Here is a 25970-nt window from a genome sequence, read left to right as displayed (position 1 = left end):
AGCATAGCGGTAAAATTAACCTGGCAAAATTAAGAAGGGGTCTACAGTTCTTGCGGCTGGCCGCCTTGTGAATGTGATATATTCATGTATAATTCATATTAAACTTGATTTAATAAGAAGGATTTACTTTGATGAAAACTTCTTAGCCAAAACGCGTCAGTATATAGCCTATACCCATGTAACCAATAAAGTACTTGTATTCAGGAGCATCCGAGTTGCCAGCCCTTTTTGATTCAAATGATTTAAGAAGAATGTAGGATTTAAAAAAAATGCTATATTTTAGTTTTGAACAAGGAAAATATATGCAAAAACACCATATATAAAAAGTAAGAGAAGGTATGTCTTGAGGTACACATACCACTGGATGAGATCCTGTGCTCTAAATAAAATACAATCAAATAATATACAGAGAGCATACTTGTCCAGGTACGACCGCTCTGGAGAAAAGCTTATTGAGCTGAACCAGCTCATTTGGTGTTGTGTCAAACTTCAGGGAAATGCTGTTCAACGAATCCCTGGATTCCACCTGTAGAACAGAAGAAACATCAATTAAAACAGGAAAAGTTCTGCAATTCAATTTTGCAGGAGGAAGAGGTTAAGTTAAAGTGGTTGTAAACCTCAGACCTGAAATATGAACAAAGCATATTGTGTATACTTGTCTCGCTCCAGTGTCATTTCTGTCTGCTGTCCCATTTATCTGACAAGTTTTCCTGACACCAAGAGAAAAAAGGTGACAGAGGTGGGATTTGTTTCATCTCAGTGTATCACCTGAGGCCAGTCACATCACTGGGTATATGTTAGGTTTCTTAAATCACTTTAACCACTTCCATATCGCAGAACGTCATACAAAAACATGGGATTTCAGTGGTGATATCTGAATGATGCCAGGCATCATTCAGATATAAATTTTTCTTTTCACTGCAAGAACAATCATAGTGGCCGTTCAGCCGCCTGATCTTTCTTATAGGTGGGAGGCAGCCCGCCCTCCCCTCCACCCGGTGCTTCTACCGGCTCGCCCGTGTGATTGGCAAGCCGGGGAAGGAATCCGCCAGCACCGGAAGTTAGTCAGAGAAAACCAAGGGCTAGATGGTCGCCAGCACTCTCTAGAACTCTGAGGCCCGGGCGAGACACTATGATGTCACATCCAGGCCAGCAGAAGCAAACAATGCTGGAGACTCTGCTGGAAAGCCTGAAATCTGTAATTTTTTGGGGAATCTCATGCTTTCCAGCCTGGAGGGGAGATGTGGGGTCTTCTAGACCCCACATCTCTCCATAAAGAGGACCTGTCATGCACTATTCGTATTACAAGGGATGATTAAATTCCTTGTAATAGGAATAGAAGTGATAAAAAAAGAAAAAAAAATGTAAAAGTAAAATTAACAATAAAAAAAATACAAAATTAAGGCGTCGCCTTTCCGTGTCCTTGCATATGTAGGTTGTGTCTGCATTTGTAAACGATGTTCAAATCACACGTGATGCATTTATTTTTCTAAAAAAAAAAAAAAACGCATTCGAAAAATTGCTGCGCAAATACCGTGTGACATAAAGTTGTAATTTCTAGCAAAAAATTGGTAGGAGAAGAGTGCTGGAATTCACATGGTATGTAAGTGGTAAAGGCAAATAACTGCTTTTTTCCCCCCTGCTACTAATACTTACCTTTGCTTCACTCGCCTATCACACTGCCTGCTGAAGCCCCTTGGGACAACTGGTCCATCTGAGTATAGCACAGCATATATCAATGATGCAGTGTCCATTGCGTTAGAGGATTATCAGACACAAGCACGGTCATGTAGGGGTAAGTTGATAACCCCATGGAAGCACTGACATTAAAACAGGGCTATTAAAGCGGAGTTCCGGCCACAATTTCACTTTTTAAATATAAATACCCCTGTAATACACAAGCTTAATGTATTCTAGTAAAGTTAGTCTGTAAACTAAGGTCCGTTTTGTTAGGTTGTTACAGCATTCAGACACTTTATAAAAATAGAAATTGACTGGGGTCATCTTAAGTGTGGACATCATGAAGCCAGACTGTATGACTTCCTGGATTTCAGCCTTGCAGATCTTGCACATGCTCAGTGCTGCACAAGCAGTGTAATATGTTTCAGATCAGGTTTCAGCACCTGTACTGTCCAAGTCACATGATTCTTCTAGACTGGGGAGTGCACAGACTCCTGGAAAGTTACACCCACTACATTCCCAGGAGTCTGTGCGGTGTAGGTTAGGAAGCTTAAGCACCTAGGTGCAGGAAGTGGGAAGATTAACTATTCTGCCTAGCAACAACACTTTGAAGGCATCTAAAAAAAAAAAAAAATTTCTTAAAGGACTAATGACATTTTTTTTAAAACTACTGATGTAATGTTATATTTATGGGTGGAACTCCACTTTAACCAAGGGAAGAGTCACACAAGAAAGCTGCGTGTTTCTGCAGATGGAAAATGCAGCCCTCAGCAAAGGTGCATGGTACTGCAGAGGCTCTACATCAGTGATGGAGAACCTTGGCACTCCAGATGTTTTGGAACTATATTTCCCATGATGCTCATGCACTCTGCAGTGTAGTTGAGCATCATGGGAAATGTAGTTCCAAAACATCTGGAGTGCCAAGGTTCACCATCACTGCTCTACATGCATCTGGGGCCCCTGGGCAGTTCCCAGTATTGCCCGGGGAGTAAGATGGCCTTGATGAAGGGAATTTTCTCCAATTAGACACTAAGGCCGAGTACTCACGAGCAGACATGTCCGATGAAAGCGGTCCGCGGACCGTTTTCATCGGACATGTCTGCCCGGGGACTTCTGTTCGATGGCCGTACACACCATCGAACAGAGGTCCACGCGTAAACAATACGCGGGGCGTGTCCGCGGTGTCGCCGCGTCGATGACGCGGTGTCGCCGCAACAATGACGCGGCGACGTGGGCGGCCTGCCTTTAAAAGGCTTGAACGCATGCGTCGAATGACTTCGGGATGGCGGGTGGCCAGACATGTACGGTAGGTCTGTACAGACGACCGTACATGTCCGGGCGGACAGGTTTCCAGCGGACTGTTTTAAAGCAAGTCCAGGAAACAGTTGTCCACTGGAAACCTGTCCGATCCGCCCGAAAATGGTCCGCTCGGGCCTACACACGGCCATACATGTCTGCTGAAACTGGTCCGCGGACCAGTTTCAGCAGACATGTTTGGTCGTGAGTACGGGGCCTAAGGATGAGCTCTGGCGTGTTCGCATAGAACACGTGCAGAGCCCGCCAGGAAGTGTGCACGGCGCTGCGTTAATAACAGCCAGAGAGACATTTCACGATCCCTGCAGCCGAGCATCGGGGCAATGTCTCCCTGGCTGTGATTAGCACAGCGCCGTGCTCACTTCCTGGCGGGCTCTGCACGTGTTCTATGCGAACACGCCGGAGCTCATCCTTATTAGACACAGGTGGAAAACAATAAATACAAATAATAATAAAAAACTGAACACATTGCAGAGTTGCTATCATGGGAACCTATCAATTTAGCCTAGAAGGGCAAAAAGCCAAGTTCATTTTAAAATAAACCCAAGACTAATCTAGCTCACACCGTGCCCTGCAAGTCAGGTGATCATCTCGCTGCAGAAGCACTGGTCCGTCTCTACCCTTCTCCGGTTCATGAGCAGAGATGAATAGAAAACTGGCAATTGGGAAAAAGACCAAACACTCTCCGGAGATCCACTGATGGCACGATCTGCACTTTATACAGATAACACAATTGTGGCTGAAATCCTTTAAATGATAACTTTCATCGGAAGTGCAATTATCCTTTTACCTGCCTCCCCAACATACCCCTCCACCCCAGATGTATAATTATCTGTGGCCAGCAGAAACCTTAGGCTTCGTACACACACGATAGGTTAAACAGATGACACCGGTCTGATGGTCTGATGGTCAAAACCGATCGTGTGTGGGCCAACTTGCTTTAAATTTAACCGATGGATTCCTAACAGAGTTATTGAAGGGATTATAAAGTCTTGTTTTAAAAAATAAATAAAAATAACAAACATGTTATACGTACCTGCTCTGTTGCAGTGGATTTGCACAGAGCAGCCCCGATTCTCCCTTTTCTACGCTCCTGGTCCCTCCGTCCTATTGAGTGCCCCCTACAGCAAGCAACTTCTTATGGGGGCACCCGAGCCAAAGCTCCCTGTGTCCATTCAGACAGAGCTGCAGCCTGGCCCGCCCCCTCTTTGGCCCGCCCCCTCTTTTTCCCCGATTGGCTGACCGACTTTGACAGCAGCGGGAGAGTCCCAGATGGCCGAGACACTCGTGGACATCACTGGACAGAGATGGGGCTCCGGTAAGTATAAGGGGGCTGCTGTCACTCTGCAAGGGACCCAGAAGCTAGTGGAGATCACAGTTGTAGTGGTGTCGACTAAAGAGTTTTCCAGCTTCCATGGAGATCAGCAAGGTATGGTATATGCATAGACGGACCAATGCAACTATGTAAAAATCTACATAGTCCATGCATTCATTATGGCAAAACAATACACAAACGAAGGCAGGATACAATTTTGTAATGCATATGTAATGAACACTTTAACGTTGAAAGTCTGGGCACTGTTAAATGAGATAACAATTCTGACTTTAGCACTCTTACACAGTTTATTGGACAGCAATGGCAGTACACTGAAAGATGTGCTTTCTGGAGTCTTATTATGCAAAGAGAGACGTTCACGGCACAAGACCAAAAAAACATCGAACGTTAACTGACATACTGTACTGTATATAGTGCAAGGCTTTTTGTTGTACCAACAATACAAGCCCAATGGGCCCGCCCAAGCAGTAAAACATGAAATAAGAGTAAGAATATTTCAGAACTGACTGGTGCAGCAGAAGGTGTGATATCAAAGACAGCAGTGACAGAGAAAATCTTCTGATAATCACAAGAGTAAGAGAGTGTTATCCGCTCCTACTCAGCAATGAACCCGGGAAAGTCCTGATCTTAGAAGGCCGTGAGGAATGGAAGGGGTCACCTTGCTTCATCGATTACTTGCTTTACTTTAAAGTGCATGTCTAGACAATTGTATTCTTGCTCCTGAAGGTATGTCCCTTACTTCAGGTCTGGTGATAAGTTGTCACTGGGGCAGGCAGGGCCGGATTTGCTCTCCCCGCTGCCCCAAGGCCATGTTCCGCATGGAATACATGGAAAACACTGTGCATGCATTTCCAGTGCAGAAAAAATGCACACAAAACTATACAGAACTGCATCTGGTGTGAACTGGCCCTAAAACAACTTTCTGTTTTTTGCAATAATGGTCATTAGGACAAATGGAGAGGTCAATCTCCACAGTGGGGGGGAATGCATTTCCCCTTAATGCATTCTATGCATCCCAAAGGTGTTTTATCAGATTGAGGTCAGGACTCTGGAGTGGAGGCACTTGACTGGTCTGCAAACTCGCTCATCCATGTCTTTATAGACCTTGCTTTGTGCACTGGTGTGCAGTAATGTTGGAACAGGAAGGGTTCACCCCCAAACTTTAACCACAAAGTTGGGAGCATGAAATTGTCCAAAATGTCTTGGTATGCTGAAACCCCTTTACTGGAACTAAGGGGCCAAGCCCAACCCCTGAAAAAAAAATAAAAAAAATGATTTGGACCAGTGCAGAAAGCAAGATCAATAAAGGACAAGGATGAGCGAGTTTAGGGTATAGAAACTTGACTGGCCTGCACAGAGTTCTGACCGCAACCCGATAGAACGCCTTTGAGATTAATTAGAGTGGAGACTGAGCCAGGCCTTCTTGTCCATCAGTGCCTGACCTCACAAATGCGCTTCTGGAAGAATGGTCAAACATTCCCATAGACACACTCCTAAACCCTGTGGACATCCTTCCCAGAAGAGTTGAAGCTGTAACATCTGCAAAGGGTGGGCCAACTCAATATTGAACTCTACAGACTAAGACGCCGTTAAAGTTCATGTGCGTGTAAAGGCAGGTGTCCCAATACTTTTGACAATATAGTTTATGTGCTGCAATTGTGTACAGTATGTATCTGCCTAACACTTTAAGGCTATGCTTACAGTTGTGGCTGTAGGGGGGCAGTAAAAGCATATGGTTAAGAGGTGCCGTTTACCATTCCCCAACCGTTACTGCTTAAAGGGTCACTAAAGGAAATTTTTTTTTTTGCTGAAATGACTGTTTACAGGGCATAGAGACATAATAGTTAACTGATTCCTTTTAAAAATGATTAAAAATAGATAAAAAAAACAATCATATAATGTGCCTGCAGTGTAGTTTCGTTTTTGCTGTTGTTTCCTGGTTCTCTGATGTACAGAGAGCCACTAGAGGGCAGTCAGCCAATAGAGAGCAGTGATACTTTGTCTAAAACTCCTCAGCACCAATCCAGTTTAGTTTTACTCACACCTCCTTGATTAGTGACCACCGTGAGAAATCTCCCAGTACTGTGGTCATCAGGAAACAGGCAACCAGGAAGTGTCCAGAACAGAGAGGATTTACAGCAACATGAATGCAAAAACGAACAATGAGGACATGAAACCAGGACTGCAGCAAGGTAAAGGAAGCTATTTAGCTTAAAAAAAAAATTCCTTTAGTGACCCTTTAAGCTGCAAAGGTAGGGGGATCAAGCCCGCATAAGTGCCCCCATAGCTAGCAGTTTTCCCCAGAAGAGGAGGTTTGGGGCCACTCTGTGCTAAACCATTGCACAGAGCAGGCAAGTATAAAGGGCCAGATCCACAAAAGGGATACGACGGCGTATCTGCTGATACGCCGTCGTATCCCTGTTTCTAACTATGCGGCTGATTCATAGAATCAGTTACGCATAGCTAGTCCTAAGATCCGACAGGTGTAATGGACTTACACTGTCGGATCTTTGGATGCAGTACCGCGGCCGCCGCTGGGGGCATTTCTCATCGTAATCCAGCGTCGGGTATGCAAATTAGCACTTACGGAGATCCACAAAGCTTTTTCCCTTCGTTAAGTCGCCGTAAGTGTTAGTTTGCCGTCGCAAACATAGGGCTACTTTTACAAAGTGTAAAGTTAGTACACCATGTAAAAGTATACCCGTCTTTCTCGCGTCGCTGTCAAATTTTTTTAAACATTTTTTTTTTTCCCGCCGTATCTCTTTTTTACACGTCGCGATTCACAAAACCTTCCGCGCAACGTAACTTCGCGCAAAACACGTCAGGAAAATAGCGTCGGGAGCATGCGCAGTACGTCCGGCGCGAGAGCGCGCCTAATTTAAATGGGACTCGCCCCATTTGAATTGGCCCGCCTTGCGCCGGACTGATTTAGGATACACCGCCGCAAATTTCCAGGTAAGTGCTTTGTGGATCGGGCACTAACTTGGGCAATTTGCGACGGTGTAACTTAAATCACAAAAGTTACGTTGCGCCCGCTCGTTGTGGATCTGGCCCAAAATGTTTATCATTTAACCACTTGCCGACCGTAGGCAGTCATATAACATCCTCTGTTGTTAGTGGTTATACCGGGATGATGTCTGCAAGCTACAGGCATCATCCGAGTATTACAATTTTCACCAGGCTTTTCGCTTTTTAGAAGGGATTTGAGGGGCAGAATAGCCACTCAATTACCTCTGCGGGTGGCAGAAGGGGGTCCCCCTTCCCGCCTCCATCTCTCGAGGGCTCTGCCATGCGATCGTGGACCCGGGAGCGCTCCGACCAGCAACATTACACAGAGAAAGAGGAACCAATATAGTTCCTCGCTCTCTTTGACCCTGAAAACGTCAAGGATTTTGTCATTTTCGGTATTTATTTACCTGGCCGTTAGCAATTGATCAGACCAAGGAGAGATATGGAGGTCTACCCCAGATCTCTCCATTAAGAGGACCTGTCACAGCCCATGCTTGCATAAGAGATGTTGTTTATCCCTTGTGATAGCAATAAAGTTAATAATAATAATAAAAAATAAAAAAAAGTGCAGCATGTTCAATATAATGAAAGTGTATTTAAATAAAATAAAAATAATTGTGTTTGAAAAACCACTGCGCTGATACCGTGTGGCATAAAAAATTGCAATGACTGTCATTTTATTCTCTTGGGTCTCTGCTTTATATATATATATATATATATATATATATATATATATATATATATATATATATATATATATATATATATATATATATATAAAATGTTCCATTACTATACAAGTAATTTTTTTTACACGTAGACGAGAAGTGTCAGAATAGGCCCAAAAAGGTCAAAAATGGGTAAGCAAACCTGGAAACTTTTGGGAAGTGGTCTCCCCACCAGAGCACCAATGAATGTGTTTTTTCCCAGGACCTACCAAGCCCTGTGGACTATGATACGGAAAGGAAGGCCGTATGTGTATTGAGCAATAAAAGGCTACAGGGTAGGACACAGTTCCCATTAATATAAGCTAGCATAGGTCAGGAATGACAGATAAAATAAGGAACATGGTCATCAATTACTTAAATTAATCAAACAGCTGATAAACCCTCTATAGACATAAGTGAGAAATGACAGAGCAAAAACAGAATATAGAAAACATAATATTAAAGCTGAATCTGAGGTATGGAGATTTGTACACCAGCTTGGACCAAAGTAAGTGTATATGTGCCATACCTGTGTGATCCCTGTGGAAGCTGGAAATCATTGTAGTGATCTCCACTAGCATCAAGGTCCGTGCCAAGCAGTGGATATACTGTATTGTGAACACCGGCGGTCGCTCATTCCAGATGCATTTCCTCAAAGGGATTGTAAAGGTTAATTTTTTTCTTCTAAATAGGTTCCTTTAAGCTAGTGCATTGTTGGTTCACTTACCTTTTCCTTTGATTTCCCTTCTAAATGTTTGTTTCCCTTTGTCTGAATTTTTCACTTCCTGTTTCTCCTCAGTAAGCTCGCCCCCATCATCTGAGCCGTTCTGGTTGGGGGTTAGTCAGCGTGCTGGCCCCCTCCCTTGGGACTACATTCCTGTGGGGAGACTTTGTGAACATTCACAGCATCTCCCCGCAGTAGGAGTATAAAAAGGACCTGTTATGGCTCTATTCATGCAATTAACCCCACAGTGGAGCGGAGAGCGGAACGGGAGGAGCGGTCGGGCGGCAATTAGCCCCACAGTGGAATGGAGAGTGGAGCTGGCGGAATGGGATGGCGTGCGGGCAGGAAATTTGCTGCCCCCCTGAAAGTGCTGCCTGGTACAATGGTACCATCGGGTCCCATGGTAGGGCCAGCCCTGCGTGTGCCGAGTGAGTAACGTCCTGTGTTCAATATGCAGCCGTGGGCGGTGCCTACTACAATAATTTGCAGCTTTCCACAGGGATGCCACAGATATGGCACATACATGATTACATTGGTCCAATCCTATATGAACTATATCAAAATTGACATACCTGAAAAGCTTTGAATCCGAATTCCAGGTGTGGATATTTTTGCATAGTTACATTGCTCCAACTTGGACCATTGGAAGTATGTAAATTGCACACCTGGCCGATTCCGCGTGGAGTCGGAGAATCACTGCAGTAGTTGTCGCTTCTACATTGACCCTTGCTAGATTTCAGGTCCCATGCTGGGCAGCTGCCCAGTAACGACAGGGTGTCGAATGCTTAGCATGGGCACAATTTATAAAATGCCTTGAATTTTTTGCTAATTGAAAACAGGGCATTGTCTGATTGGACAAGGTAGAGATTGTGACATCACAACCTCACTTCTCCATCTCATCCAATCAGAGCATGCCTTGTATTCACTGAGAAAATGCGTATCGTTCTCTGAATGGAAACTGCACTGAGCGAGCAACCCTCGTTGGTTACTATGCAGCATGGCAGCCGCTCAGCATAGCAGCAGTGCAGAAGTGATTCTCTGCATCCACAGGGATTTACCAGGTATGGAATATACAGTTTAATATTGATCCAAGCTGGACTAATGTAACCATGCAAAAATATCGATATCGGGATTTCAGCTTGAAAGTGTGGCCATACACAAGAGAGCAGTGACCCTAGCTCCTGTGATCTGGCCAAAGCCGTCGCCATATTTGCGGTGTCCGATTCCATATAGCGGTATACTGCCTTCTTTTCTCATGTCTCGCACGTGCGTAGTGATCAATAATACTAATGGGTCTGAAATTTTGTGGGATTTCTATGCAATGCTGTGAAGTGCTATGATGGAGGCACAGCACCCGTATGAAGAGACTGATGGCACATCGAGCGTGCCATCAATTGGGGACAAAAGGAGCATGCGCCAGTGACCATGCCAACAAAAAGTCAGGTGAAATCTCCTAAATGGCGCAGATTGGTATACCATGAAAAACACCTAGGTGTAAGTCATTTCACAATACTTTACATGGCGCACAGTAGGTCAAGAGTCTTTACTACCATTTTTTTTTTTTTTAAAGTAAACCCTCAGGGCCGGGATTCACAAAGAGTTACGCCGGCGTATCATTAGATACGCCGACGTAACTCGGAATCTAAGCCCGTCGTAAGTTTAAGTGTATGCTCAAACTGAGATACACTTAAACCTAGCTAAGATACGACGGTCTGCGCCGTCGTATCTTAGGGTGTAATTTTTTAGCTAGCCGCTAGGTGGCGCTTCCGTTGATTTTGGCGTAGAATATGTAAATAACTAGATACGCCGATTCACGAACGTACGCTTGCCCGTCGCAGTAAAGATACGCCGTTTCCGTAAGAGATACGCCGCGTAAAGATAAAGCTGCCCCCTAGGTGGCGTAGCCAATGTTAAGTATGGCCGTCGTTCCCGCGTCAAAATTTGAAAATTTTACGTCGTTTGCGCAAGTCGTCCGTGAATGGGGCTGGACGTAATTTAAGTTCACGTCGAAACCAATGACGTCCTTGCGGCGTACTTTGGAGCAATGCACACTGGGATATGTACACGGACGGCGCATGCGCCGTTCGTAAAAATTGTCAATCACGTCGGGTCACCAAACATTTACATAAAACACGCCCCCTCATGCTCATTTGAATTAGGCGCGCTTTCGCCGGCCCCATTTACGCTACGCCGCCGTAACTTAGGAGGCAAGTGCTTTGTGAATACAGCACTTGCCTCTCTGATATTACGGTGGCGTAGCATAAATACGATACGCTATGTCGCCGTAAAAATGCACGGATCTACGTGAATCCGGGCCTCACTGTTTTTCACCTTAATGCATTCTACGCATTAAGGTGGAAAACCTTCTGTGGTGCAGCTTCCCCCCAAAGCCCCCCTTTTTCTAACCTGAGCCGGATCGTTCCAGCATCGAGGACAAGAAGAGCAGCTCCAGCCACTGTCTCGGGTCTTCATTGGATAGATTGAGAGCAGCGGGAGCCATTGGCTCCTGCTGCTGTCAATCAAATCCAGTGACACAGGAGCCAGGGGGTGGGGCCAAATCTCGATGTCTGTGTCAATGGATGGGAGCGCACCCGCACGAGTGCCCCCATGGAATGTGGCTCTCCGTGGGTGCACACGAGAAGGAGGAGGAGCCAGGAACGCCAGTGGAGGGACCCCAAAAAAGTAGGATCGGGGACGCTTTGTGCAAAACCCTTGCACAGAGCAGGTAAATATGACATGTTTGTTATTAAAAAAAATAAAATAAACCTTTACAATCACTTTAATGAATACATCATGTACATTGCTGCTGCACTCTCCTTCGTGTTATTTTATCAGTCCATGTACACAGGATTGTTTCTAGTTGTTTCTAGGCAGTTTGGAGGCTTTTTCTGGAACACCCAAAAAAATGCGTTCAGAAGCTCAGTTCAGAGTTCAGAGTCTAGAGGCATTTCAAGCGTCAAATGTGGCTAAACACAGTAACTCGCGTTTAGTAGCGCTTTGTTTACAGACATTTTTGACCCCAAAAAATTCAAATTAAAAATGCAAATGCTTCTAGACGCAAATGCAGTTAAACGCGACTAAACGGCCATTTTTAGACGCAGGTTTCTAGCGGTCAAGTTATTTTGTTCAGGAGAGGTTAAACAACGTCCTGTGTACATGAAGCCTTGAAGTGGATGTAAATCCAAAAAAAAAAATTTTTTTTTATGTCACAATGTAGAGAATACGATTTCCTATCATCTGTGCCCAGTCTTGCCACACAGAGTTAATCCAGCGCTGAGCAATCCTCTTTTTATTGTTCAGTGAAATAAAACAGACTTCCAGATAAAGACCAAAGTCCTTGCTTGAGTGACAGGTTATTTACATATCTCGTGCACTAGCTTGCAGACATGCACAGCTTCTTGTCTATGTATATTCTGATGGCTGTTTACACTGAACTGTGGATCACCCCATATTTTGAAAACATTTAATCAAAACACAGGAAAGACAGCCAATCCTGGGAGAGCTGGAGGGGAGAGAAGAGGAGGGGAGAGAAGAGGAGGGGAGAGGAGGGGGATGTGAATTGTGCACTTTACAGAAGCTGTGCATGTCTGCAAGCTAGTGCACAAGATATGTAAATAACCTGTCACTCAAGCAAGGACTTTGGTCTTTATCTGGAAGTCGTTTTTATTTTTACTGAACAATAAAAAGAGGATTGCTCAGCGCTGGATTAACTCTGTGTGGCAAGACTGGGCACAGATGATAGGAAATCGTATTCTCTACATCCACTTTAAGGTAAAAAAATAAATAAATAAATAAATAAATAAACTTCTGTGACCAGGATCCCACCCCTTATGCTTACCCAAACCCAATCTAGACCCAGCACTGTGCCCAAAAGCAGCATCTCTCTCCCTCCTCATACGGCAGGATTGATAGCAGTGGGAGCCATTGTCTCCTGCGGCTGTCCACCAAAACCTGTGAAGAGGGGGCAAGGTGAGCCATGCCATCTGTGTCTATAGACACAGACAGCATGGCTTTAGAATGAGCCTGCACAACTGTCCTCATAGGACGTGGCTTCCTATGGGGCACTTGCTAAAGAGGAGGAGCCAGGAGCACCAGCAGTAAGGTGACCACATGTCCCAGATTGCCCGGGACAGTCCCGCATTTTGCAGGTCTGTCCTGGGTCCCGTGCACCTTCATTCCAGGACAATATAGTGTCCCGGAATAAAACAGACACAGCCACCCCACCCCACCCGGCTGATCTTACCCCCCCCCCCCCCCAAAAAAAAGGCCACTACATCACTGCTTTACTCACTAACAGTACTTGTCCTGGCCGGGAATGTCTGCAGAGGCACAATACTCGATGTGGAGGCCTTTTTGGAGGGCATGATCAGTGCTTCCGTGTAGAGCGTGCACCCGCCACCCTGGCTGTGTTGTGATTCATACACTACCTTTCTGGGAAGGGGGAGGTGTCCCTGAATGGCAGTTTGGAAATGTGGTCACTCTAACCAGCAGGGGACCCCAGAAGAGAAGGATCGGGGCTGCTCTGTGCAAACCCATTACATAGAGCAGGTGAGTATAGCATGGTTTATTATTTAAAGCGGAGTTCCACCCAAAAATGGAACTTCCGCTTATCCCACTCCTCACCCCCTTACATGCCACATTTGGCATGTCATTTTTTGGGGGGGGGGGGGGGGGGGGGGGGGGGAGTGGGGGCTTCATGAGAAGGTGACTTCCTGTCCCACTTCCTCCTTCCGCCGAGGGGCTGCAAAGGCGATTAAGCTTAATCGCCTTTTGGCAGCCCCTCCCTGTAGGCGATCGCCTAGGACACGTGACAGGTCCTAGGCGATCGCCTGTCCAATCAAACAGCGCAGCGCCGGGCCGCGCGCGCATGCGCAGTGCCGCTCGCGCATGCGCAGTGCCGCTCGCGCATGCGCAGTGGGTGCCCGGCCGTGAAGCCAAAAGCTGTCACGGCCGGGTGCCCACAGTGACAATGAAGACGCCGGCCGGGGAGGGGGGGAGAGGAGCGGAGCCCCGGCCGGCGCGTCGCTGCAACGCTGGAGCAGGTAAGTGTCTGTTTATTAAAAGCCAGCAGCTACACTTTTTGTAGCTGCTGACTTTTAATAAACATAAATATTGGCTGGAACTCCCCTTTAAAAGAACTATAAGGTTTAGAACCACTTGAATTAGACCTTTAGAACATTTCGAGCAAAGTGCAGCAACCCATAAGAACCAATCGACCCTGCTCGTTCAGCGACCTGACCACAGCAAGCCAAAATCTGATTGGCTGCTGCTGCACTTTGCACATTATCCACGCTCTTTGAACTGCCTTCATGCAAAAGCCCTTGGAGAGCACTAAAAGTACAGGGACAGCTAGCAAGACTGAGGATAACAGACGTACACACACATAAAACACCCGACTAACACAGATCAGTTTGATTCCCCGCTCACACCGACATTGACATCACGGAATATGCGTGATTTGAAATTCGGTTGCCCCTAGTAACAGAGAAGCCAACTGCAGCAGAGGGTTTTGAGGGTCATTTCAAGAACATAGCAGTCACAAAGGCTCCATTTTCACCGGCTGACGGGGGGGGGGGGGGGAGACACAACTATCATCTCTGAGCTTTAAAATCAATAGCAATAAGCAGAGGCAGCGTGCAAGGTTATTCATCCAGGCAAGGTCAAGGTAAATTTCCCCACCGTGACCCGTAGCCTGCGCTGGAGATACGCGGCCAGTGATGAGTCTATACATTATAAATACTGAGATCTGAGCAGAACGTTCCATATACACAAGTCACAGCCAAGAGATTTCACAATAGTCATTCAGGATGAGGAAAGAAAAAGGGGGGGGGAAGTAGAAGGGGAAAGCGTACCGTGTACTCCATGGTCCCCTTTGGCTTCTGGAAGGACATCCGTCGCCCATCTTTCTTCTCGAGGGTCTTTTTCTGCCCGGTATCTGAAGGGTAATGAGGATAGGTACGCATTAGATTCATGTTCCTCCTTCAGGATTGTCACAGGCTGTTGGCTAGCACACGGCTGCTGCTGCTGCAAGACATTCTATTTCACCAGTTACAAGGCTTTCAATCTGGAACCGGAGGAGAATCCGTCTAACTGAAACCCAGCTGCCTGCGTTAACGTTTTTTTTTTCCCTCCTCTTTAACCAATATAAACTACTGTGACAAGTGTGATACATTAGCCGGGGCTGTGCTTCCTATTATCTGGAATAAAGGATAGCTCCAACGATTAGGAGGCGTTTATGTACCGGCTAGAAAAAAAACGTGCATTTAAAATAAAAAAACAGGCTTGACAGACATACTTTATAATTGATTAAAACAAAAGAGCAAATTGTCCGCGGCATTACAGGAACCGGCGTGAAAGCAGAATTGCAAATCAGGAAGAAAAAAAAAAAAAGTCAGTCGGCTTATTTATATCGGGGCTAAAAACTTTTCTGTAGTTGCTAATGGCAGAGCTATGGAGTCGTCGAGCGGAGCGCAACTTACAGCGCACTTGACGCATAGAAGCCCCCCACCACCTTTACAAATCACCCCCACCCCCCCAAACATAGGGCTGCTCAGGGTGGATATAAATACAATTATTTAAAAAAAAAAAAAAAAATCTGATTTTTTATTTTATTTAAAGCGGGAGTTCACCCAAAAATTTTTTTTTAACATTACATTCAGCCGAGTTGTCAGAATGACAATCGGCTGTTTTTTTTTTATTTTATCCCCGTACATACCGTATTTTCACCGCCGCTTCCGGGTATGTAATCTGCGGGACTGGGCGTTCCTAATTGATTGACAGGCTTCCGACCGTCACATACTGCGCGTCACGAGTTGCCGAAAGAAGCCGGACTGCGAGTCGGCTCTATACGGCGCCTGCGCACCGACGTTCGGCTTCTTTCGGCAACTCGTGACGCGCTGTATGTGACGGTCGGAAGCCTGTCAATCAATTAGGAACGCCCAGTCCCGCAGAAGACATACCCGGAATCGGCGGTGAAAATACGGTATGTACGGGGATAAAATTAAAAAAAAAAAAAGCAGATTGTCATTCTGACAACTCGGCTGAATGTAATGTTAAAAAAAAAAAAATTCTGGGTAAACCCCCGCTTTAAATCAAATATTTTTTATTTAACCGCTTGCTGACCGGCTCACGCACCTATACAAATCGGCAGATTGGCACGGCTGCGCAAAGCAACGTACCTATACGTTACTTTGAATTTCATGCCATGCGGGCGCACACGCGCCCCTGCCGCAAGCTCTGTGACCGTGCCCACGGGTCCGGCGGACTCGACATCCGCCGTTGTCCCGCGATCATGACACGGAGCTGCAGAACAGGGAGATTCCTACGTAAACAAGGCATTTCCCTGTTCTGTCTAGTGACATGACAGGGATCTACTGCTCCCTGTCATCGGGAGCAGTGATCGCTGTCATGTCACATGTTGCCAACCCCCCCTCCCCCACAGTTAGAATCACTACATAGGACACACTTAACCCCTTGATCGCTCCCCAGTGTTTAACCCCTTCCCTGCCAGTGTCATTTACACAGTAAACAGTGCATTTGTATAGCACTGGTCGCTGTATAAATGACAATGGTCCCAAAATAGTGTCAAAAGTGTCCGATGTGTCCGCCATAATTTTGCAGTGACGAGAAAAAATAAATAAAAAATATCGCAGGTCACCGTCATTACCTATAAAAAAATAAATAAAAAAATCCATAAATATATTCCCTATTTTGTAGGCGCTATAACTTTTGCGCAAACCAATCAATATACGCTTATTGCGATTTTGACCAAAAATACATATCGGCCTAAACCGAGAAAGAAATTATTTTTTTTATACTTTTTGGGGGATATTTATTATAGCAAAATGTAACAAATAGTGCTTATTTTTGTTATTTTTTCAAAATTGACGCTCTTTTTTTGTTTACAGCGAGAAAAAAAAGAAAAAAAAGCAGAGATGATCAAATGCCAACAAAAGAAAAGTTCTATTTGTGGCAAAAAAGGCCGTCAATTTTGTTTGGGGACAACGTTGCACGACCGCGCAATTGTCAGTTAAATTGATTTATTTGGATTTTTTTATTTATTTTAATAAAATGCTTTTGGAGTAAAAATCTAGTTAGGATACATTAATAACTGGAGTTTATTCAGCATAAAATGGAGCTTAGTTGTAGCATGAGGCTGTATAATCTGCAATATTTACATTTTTTGTATACTTATGCAATGAATCCAAGCTCTGCAAGATGAGATAACATAGCATTGATGCATTCACACGATAAAACAAAGTTCAGGAATATTCTTTTATCCCATTGTTTTGCAAATCTATGTACACTACAAACTGTATGATTAAATAGGTTTTCTGATTTTGCCGTTTTACTAACCTGACAACTTATTCTAAATAGGAAACCTTTGTTTTTTTTTTTTTTGCAAATATTAAAGATTCTAACTGCCAGCAAGAATAAGTCCTTACATTTAAAGAGCACCTGTTATTTCAGACCCATCATGGCAGCGCCTGTTAGCGGGCATCCACTCACCTTCTGGCGCCACGTCCCTCACCTTGTTGTGTCACTGCTGCATCACCAGCCGTCTCATTAAAGCGAACGGGACTGCCGGTGAGTCAACAGAGGGTCAGAGGAGGAGCTGCTGCAGAACAGAGATGACAGTTGCTCTTTAAAAACATAATTTAAATCAAGCTATTTTACTAGTAAATTTAAAAGCGGGATTCCAACTGCAATTTTTATTTTTTTTAAGTCAGCAGCCACACACTATAGCTGCTGACTTTTAATAAGGACACTTACCTGTCCTAGGTTCCCGCGATGATGGGCCCCCCCCAAGCCAATCCGGATCATTGCAGGTCCCAGCACCGCCATCCCCAGTAAGGGAAACAGGCAGTGAAGCTTGCAGCTTCACTGCCCGTTTCCTACTGCGCATTCGCGAGGCTTGTGCCGCTTTGTGAAGGAGGATGCGGAAGAAGACCCACCATAAATAAGGAAGGTTAGGAACATCCGCATAGCAACAGGTATTTCAGGTAAGTAAAAAAAAAATAGTCCCCAATTTTTTTTTTCTTGCAGCATTTTACTGTAATTTTTTTTTCAGGGTGGAACTCCACTTTAAATCAATCACCTTAAATTAGCGGAACTAAACCCTCCTATCCTTTTCAGCCAAGGAAGTTGCCATCTTAAAGGGGTTGTAAATAAAAAAAAAAATTTGCTGAAATGACTGTTTACAGGGTATAGAGACATAATAGTCAACGGATTCCTTTTAAAAATAGATAATCAATCATATAATGTACCTGCAGTTTCTAGTTTTGTTTTTGCATGTTTCCTGCCTCTGCTGTCCAGAGCCACAGAGCCAATACAGGGCAGTGATGGTTTGGAAAACAAAATTGGTGCTGATTGGTGCTGGGGGGTTTTAGACACACAGTAATCACACCTTCTTGATTAGTGACCACAGAGAGAAAGCTCCCAGCACTGTGGTTATCAGGAAACAGACAACCAGGAAGTGTGGAGATCAGAGAAGAATTACAGCAACTTGAGAGCAAAAACAAACAATGAGGACATAAAAACAGCACTGTATTAAAGGTAATAGGAAGCTATTAAGATAAAAAAAAAAAATATCCTTTACAAACTCTTTAAGCTGGCCATACAAATGAGTCGAATTCCAAAATAATTTTCTTAAAATCATAACCAAGAATTTTTTGTTCGAATTTCGCAACCATTAGTGGGTGGCAGTTTTTGCGTGGCCATCGAATTTGGGCGATCGGGCATGTTGGACATTTTTGGAAAAACACTTTTCTAATCAATAATGGGAGAATTGTGTGAGAAATATAATTTGAAAGAAATGCTCATGAGCGCAAGCAAAGAATATTCTTGGAAAGCAAAGAAGACGATTCCCAGCCACGAGAACTCTTTTCAGTAGCAACATGAGGCTTGGTTGGTCGAATTTCAAAATCAATGGTGGCACCATCGGATCACAAAACTCCCCAAATTTTAGATTTTCAAAAGAAAATGAATTCAGAATTGGACCACGAATGGCCTGCATAAGCTTCGGTTTGATCTGCAACTACCACGGTGCTGCACATGTGATCGGTTATGGCACCAGCCATGTGTTGCGTTGACAGTTTGGTTGAGAGCACAACCAATGTGAATACATTCCTGACACATGCCAGGAATGTAACAATTTAAAACTGTAAAATTAATGGGTTTAGTTACACTTTTTGGATTTTTTATTTGTTTTTACGGTTACAAAAAAAAAGTCAACACCATACACCATCCCCCAACTCCTCCCACCAGTCTGTGCTGTACCTTGGGGGATGGCAAGCTGTCAGTGCCAAAGCAAGTTCATCAGTCTGTGGGATTTAAAATCCCTGCTCCTCTCCCTCTTCTTTCTGCAGCACCTCCGGGACAGAGGATGGTGATTATGATCGGTCAGTGAATGCCACAAAGCACTATGCGGATCCCTCCTGGAAGCGCTGCATAGAGAAGAGTGCCGGTCTCTGTACACTAACTTACAGTTGGTCTTAATTACCGTATTTATTCGAGTATAACGCGCACACGTGTATAACGCGCACCCATAATTTTCGATTTAAAATCGGTATAAAATCATTGTAATTGCCAAAAATCATTTATTGACAATGTATTGACCCCTGTATATCCAGCCATGTCCCCTGTATGTCCAGCCATGTCCCCTGTATGTCCAGCCATGTCCCCTGTATGTCCAGCCATGTCCCCTGTATGTCCAGCCATGTCCCCTGTATGTCCAGCCATGTCCCCTGTATGTCCAGCCATGTCCCCTGTATGTCCAGCCATGTCCCCTGTATAACCAGCCATGTCCCCTGTATAACCAGCCATGTCCCCTGTATAACCAGCCATGTCCCCTGTATAACCAGCCATGTCCCCTGTATGTCCAGCCATGTCCCCTGTATGTCCAGCCATGTCCCCTGTATGTCCAGCCATGTCCCCTGTATAACCAGCCATGTCCCCTGTATAACCAGCCATGTCCCCTGTATGTCCAGCCATGTCCCCTGTATGTCCAGCCATGTCCCCTGTATGTCCAGCCATGTCCCCTGTATGTCCAGCCATGTCCCCTGTATAACCAGCCATGTCCCCTGTATAACCAGCCATGTCCCCTGTATAACCAGCCATGTCCCCTGTATAACCAGCCATGTCCCCTGTATGACCAGCCATGTCCCCTGTATAACCAGCCATGTCCCCTGTATGTCCAGCCATGTCCGCTGTATGTCCAGCCATGTCCCCTGTATGTCCAGCCATGTCCGCTGTATGTCCAGCCATGTCCCCTGTATGTCCAGCCATGTCCCCTGTATGTCCAGCCATGTCCCCTGTATGTCCAGCCATGTCCCCTGTATGTCCAGCCATGTCCCCTGTATGTCCAGCCATGTCCCCTGTATGTCCAGCCATGTCCCCTGTATGTCCAGCCATGTCCCCTGTATGTCCAGCCATGTCCCCTGTATGTCCAGCCATGTCCCCTGTATGTCCAGCCTTGTCCCCTGTATGTCCAGCCTTGTCCCCTGTATGTCCAGCCTTGTCCCCTGTATAACCAGCCATGTCCCCTGTATGTCCAGCCATGTCCCCTGTATGTCCAGCCATGTCCCCTGTATGTCCAGCCATGTCCCCTGTATGTCCAGCCATGTCCCCTGTATGTCCAGCCATGTCCCCTGTATGTCCAGCCATGTCCCCTGTATAACGCGCGGCGGGGAAAACAGCTATTCAAACTAAAGCTGTCTGTAATGTTCCCCGCGCCGCGGTGATTAACGTTGTAGCGGCGTTGGTGGCGGTAGCAGCGGCGGTGGGGGGGGGGCCCAAGGTGATACAAAAGGCTAGGTTTAAAGTGGAACGCCACTGCCACCCCACCCCAGTCCTCGTGTATAACGCGCACCCAAACTTTGATTTTTTTTTGGGGGTATAAAATTTTGCGCGTTATACTCGAATAAATACGGTACCTCCAGTTTCATTAGCTAGGAACTGTGCACAATTGTTTTTTAATTTAGTTCTCGGCTTTCCCCTCGGGATTTCCGACTGGAACTTTTCCCATTGGAAATCCTGCACGTGTGTACGGCCTTTTTTTAAGTTTATTAAAAGTCAGCAGCTACAAAAAGTGTAGCTGCTGGCTTTTAATAAACAGACACTTACCTGCTCCACGGCTCCAGCGACGCGCCGGCCCGGGGCTCCGCTCGTCGCCCCCCCCTCATTCCTAGTGTGGGCACCCGGCAGTGACAGCTTTCGGCTTCACGGCAGGGCACCCACTGCGCATGCACGAGCGGCGCAGCGCCGTCCGATTGGACAGGCTCTCGCCTACAGGGAGGGGCTGCAAGAAGGCGATTAAGCTAATCGCCTTTCCAGCCCCTCGGCGGAAGGAGGAAGTGGGACAGGAAGCCCCCTTCTCCTGAAGCCCCCACTCCCCCCCCCCCCCCCCCAAAAAAATGACATGCCAAATGTGGCATGTAAGGGGGCGAGGAGTGGGTTAAGCAGAAGTTCAATTTTTAGGTGGAACTCCGCTTTAAGAGCATATATATATATATATATATATATAAAAATATTTGTAACAAACCAATTTTGTGTAGCGATATTGGTGACCTTGTGAGTAAATATTTATATGTCCATTATGGTGCTATGAAAATGTGTACAAAGTGCACAACAGCGGCTGAAACATCATGCCATTGGCAAACACCCCACCCCCCCACCCCTCCCAAACCAATCCTGCAATCATAGCACAGTCCTAGCATATCCTTCCACCAGCTGAAGCTGAATCACTGCTAAATGAGTTGTTTCATTCAGGGGAGAATGGCTCTATTTATGACTTAAATGGCAAGTGAGGAGCTTAGAACAAACAATCCATTCCTTATTTCCCATAAATCCTCCAACTGCTGCAAACTGGTTATTAAATGAGATTTACGGTATTTATCATTTTGTCTCATGGGATGAGCGGCAATACCAGATTTCACCAGCAGGTGGCAATGCAGTAAAAACGTAATATTACAGCCACCAGAGCCGTTAAACGTATCTTCAGGTCAACCATCGATTCAGAAAATGATGAAGGATCTTAACCACTTGCTTACTGGGCACATAAACCCCCTTCGTTCCCAGGCGAAATCTCAGCGTCCGGCACTGCGTCGCTTTAACTGACAATTGCGCGGTCGTGCGACGTGGCTCCCAAACAAAATTGGCGTCCTTTTTTCCCCACAAATAGAGCTTTCTTTTGGTGGTATTTGATCACCGCTGCGGTTTTTATTTTTTGCGCTATAAACAAAAAAAGAGCAACAATTTAAAAAAAATATATATTTTTTTTACTTGTTGCTATAATAAATATCCCAATTTTTTTTTAAAAAACTATTTTTTTTCTCAGTTAAGGCCGATACGTATTTTTCGACGTATTTTTGTAAAAAAAAAAAAAAAATCGCAATAAGCGACTGGTTTGCGCAAAAGTTATAGCGCCTACAAAATGGGGAACAGAATTATGATTTTTTTTATTATTTTTTTTTTTTACTAGTAATGGCGGCGATCTGCGATTTTTATTGGGACTGGGATATTGCGGCGGACGTATCGGACACTTTTGACACAAATTTGACGCCATTCACATTTATACGGCGATCGGTGCTATAAAAATGCACGAATTACTGTATAAATGTGACTGGCAGTGAAGGGGTTAACACTAGGGGGTGAGGAAGGGGTTAACTGTGTAGCCTGGGTGTGTTACAACTGTGTGGGGGGAGGGGGGTGACTGGGGGAGGGGACCGATGCTGTGTCCCTATGTACAAGAGACACAGATCGGTCTCCTCTCCTCTGACAGCACGTGGAGCTCTGTGTTTACACACAGAGCTCCACGTCCCTGCTGTTACCGGCCGTGTCACCGACGATCGCGTGTACCCGGCGGACATCGCGGCCGCCAGGTACACGCATCGGGTCTTCGGCGATGCGTGGGGACAGTTTTTACCCGCCGCGCGCCACCCAGTGGCGCGCGCGGGTAATGCACATAAAGGCCGTTTTTAAACGGCCACTTGGCACTTGAGAGCCGCGCTGCGGACGTATTTCGTCTATAGCGCGGATCTCAAGTGGTTAAAGTAGAACTCCATTACTTTGCTTTGGTTTCATTTTGGATGGAAGGTTAAGAGAATTCTATCTTTCTTTGGGAGATTCTGTTTCTAATCCTGGTGAGACAAGACTTGAAATCCATTTTAGTAATACCATTTGGTAGCAACAGGCCTACACCTTTAGGGCCCATTAGCCTCTCTAGCGGCTAGCAGAAATGCTCTGGCCCATGCAAATACAAATAGTGGGCCAGATTCACATAGGGAGCGTGTATTTGTGAGCGGGCGTAACGTATACTATTTACGCTACGCCTCTGCAACTTTGACAGGCAAGTGCAGTATTCTCAAAGCAAAGTTGCGGCGGCGTAGTGTAAATAGGCCGGCGTAAGCCCGCCTAATTCAAATATGGAACATGTGGGCGTGTTTTATGTTAATTTATTGTGACCCCACGTAGATGACGCTTTTTACGATCGGCGCATGCGCTGTCCGTGAAAGTATCCCAGTGCGCATGCTCCAAATTAACCCGCAAAAAGCCAATGCTTTCGACGTGAACGGAAATGACGCACAGCCCTATTAGCGAACAACTTACGCAAACAAAGTAATCGACGGAAAATTTGACGCTGTTCCGACGTCCATACCTAACATTGGTACGCCTCATCTACGCCTCATAGAGCAGGGGTAACTTTACGCCGGAAAAAGCCTAACGTAAACGACGTATCTGTACTGGGTCGGCTGGGCGTACGTTCGTGAATAGGCGTATCTAGCCGATTTACATATTCTAGGTGTAAATCAGCGTACACGCCCCTAGCGGCCAGCGTAAATATGCAGTTAAGATACAACGGCGTAGGAGACTTACGCTGGTTTTATCTTAGAGAAATTCTAGCGTATCTGATTCTTTGAATCAGGCGCCAAGATACGACGCCTCAGACTCAGAGATACGACGGCGTATCTGGAGATACGCCGTCGTATCTCCTACGTGAATCTGGGCCACAGTGTGCAGTGAGCTGCAGCCAGCAGCCCCATGGCAAAGTTTGAAGCCTGTAGACGGTGCCGCTGTTCACATGCAACTGTTCATTCGAGAGGTTATATGCGATTAGGGACCTGGCCTTGGACGCAGACAGTTTACATCCAGGGATGGGGTTTCTGACAGGCCACAGCTAATCGTCCAATTGTTATGTTGCGCTATTGTGTCCAGAGGCAGAAGCATATCTGCCCATACGCACCCTGAATTACAGCCCATTCACACTTCTGCAATTTGTCGTGCGACTTTGGACATCAACGTCATATGACAAGTTGCACACCATTCTTTTCAATAGCACCCATTCAAATTACTGTGATTACTGTGATATTTGCAGCATCTTTGAGGTGCTGTAGGAGCGCTGTATACGGTGCTCCTAAAGCGCCCCTGCCTATTAGAATCAATGGGCAGAGCCGCCAGGAAAGCGCCGCTGCAGCAGCGATTTGTGGGAGCTTTCAACCGTTTCAGACGTTAGCGAGGGTTAAAAACGTCCGCTAGCGGCCGAAAAAAACAACGGTAAAGCGCCACTAAAAATAGCGTCACTTTACCGCCGACGCTCGGGCGCTGCCAGTGTGAAAGCGCCCTTAGGGATTTTTATATATAAAAATAATAGCACTTTTTTTGCTTATGATTAACCACCTAAAGTGGATGTAAACCCACTCTCATCCTTTCTAAACTACTGCCATAGTGCTGAATACTGCATGTATCCTTACCTGTCAAATGTCTCCCCTCTGTCTGTTATGAGACCTGAAAAACTGCAGATTCTGTGGCCATCTGTTGTCTCGAGCTCTGTGGGTAGAGTCGTGATGTCAGTAGACTCCCTGCCCACCTCTACACCCCCCTTATCAACATGCATTTTTTCCTATGTATTCCTTACACTAAATTCTGCTATGATCACCAACATCCAGTCAAAATCCATGAAAAGTAACCACATGAATTCAGAAAGGGAGTGGGGGTGGGATTTAAAAAAAATAATGCCTGTCTCCAGGCTAGTGCATGAGCTATGTAAATAACCTGTCACTCACAGCAAGGGGGCGGAACGGACTAAGGTTTTTCTCTGTAAGTCCGCTTTATATCACTGAACAATAAAAGAGGATTGCTCAGAGCTGGATTAACTCTGTGTGGCAAGACTGGGCACATATATACACACACACACACACACACACACACACACATATAAAATGTATACTGTCTGCTATAAAACATAACAAAACAAAAAAAATAGAATTTCTTCATAATTGTAGGTCAAAATATAGAGGGCCAGATCCACAAAGAAGTTACACTGGTGTATCTATTGATATGCCGCGTAAATTCTAGGATGCTCCGGCGTATCTTTTTTCTGTATTCAGAAAACAAGATACGCCGAAATTTTGCTAAGATCCGACTGGCGTAAGCCTCTTACGCCGTCGTATCTTAGTTGCATATTTACGCTGGCCGCTAGTTGGCGCTTCCGTAGATTTACACGAGGAATATGCAAATTAGGTAGTTACGCCGATTCAGAAACGTACGTCCGCCCGGCGCATTTTTTTACGTTGTTTATAGAAGGCTTTTTCCGGCGTAAAGTTACCCCTGCTATATGAGGCCCCGTACACACGACAGAACATGTCCGATGAAACTGGTCCGCGGACAAAAGTTTCTTAGCATGCTAAGAAACTTGTCCGCTGGAAACCTGTCCGTCGGACAGGTCCGATGGTTAGTACGACTCATCGGACATGTCCGCTGGTTATGACGTATAACCAGCAGCCCGAAATCCCACGCATTCGTTGAATTGATTCGACGCATGCGTGGAAGCATTGAACTTCCGTGTTAGAGAACGTCGGTGTCTTCTACGTCACCGCGTTCTCTGTCCGCGGGGATTTTGGTCTGATGGTGTGTACACACGAGACCAAAAGCTCCCAGCAGATATGTCCGATGAAAACGGTCCGCGGACCGTTTTCATCGGACATGTCTCCTCGTGTGTACAAGGCCTGCGGCGCACGCAATGTTAAGTATGGACGTCGGGCCACCGTCTAATTTTTTACGTTTTACGTTGTTTGCGTAAGTCGTTCGCGAATAGGGCTGTGCGTAAGTTACGTTCACGTCTAAAGCATTGAACATTTGAGGCGTAATTTGGAGCACGCGCACTGGGATTCTTTCACGGACGGCGCATCCGCCATTCGTAAAA

At 45.6% G+C, this 25970-nt stretch overlaps 1 protein-coding gene across 2 annotated transcripts in view; it reads right to left on the bottom strand.

Annotated features, from left to right (window-relative positions):
• The window catches only part of OXR1 (oxidation resistance 1), a 199356-nt gene that overhangs the window by 136048 nt on the left and 37338 nt on the right, over positions 1 to 25970 (bottom strand). For both annotated transcript variants that reach the window (XM_040354844.1, XM_040354845.1), the window contains exons 2-3: positions 14623 to 14705; positions 419 to 526 (exon numbers count right to left, since the gene is read on the bottom strand). In XM_040354844.1, the coding sequence (XP_040210778.1) occupies positions 419 to 526; positions 14623 to 14705 (191 nt within the window). The remainder of the gene's footprint in view (positions 1 to 418; positions 527 to 14622; positions 14706 to 25970) is intronic.

This window comes from Rana temporaria, chromosome 5, assembly GCF_905171775.1.
Source record: "Rana temporaria chromosome 5, aRanTem1.1, whole genome shotgun sequence".
NCBI lineage: Eukaryota > Metazoa > Chordata > Amphibia > Anura > Ranidae > Rana > Rana temporaria.
Note: the sequence above shows the minus strand (reverse complement) of the source record. Positions and strands in the feature narration are given on the sequence as shown.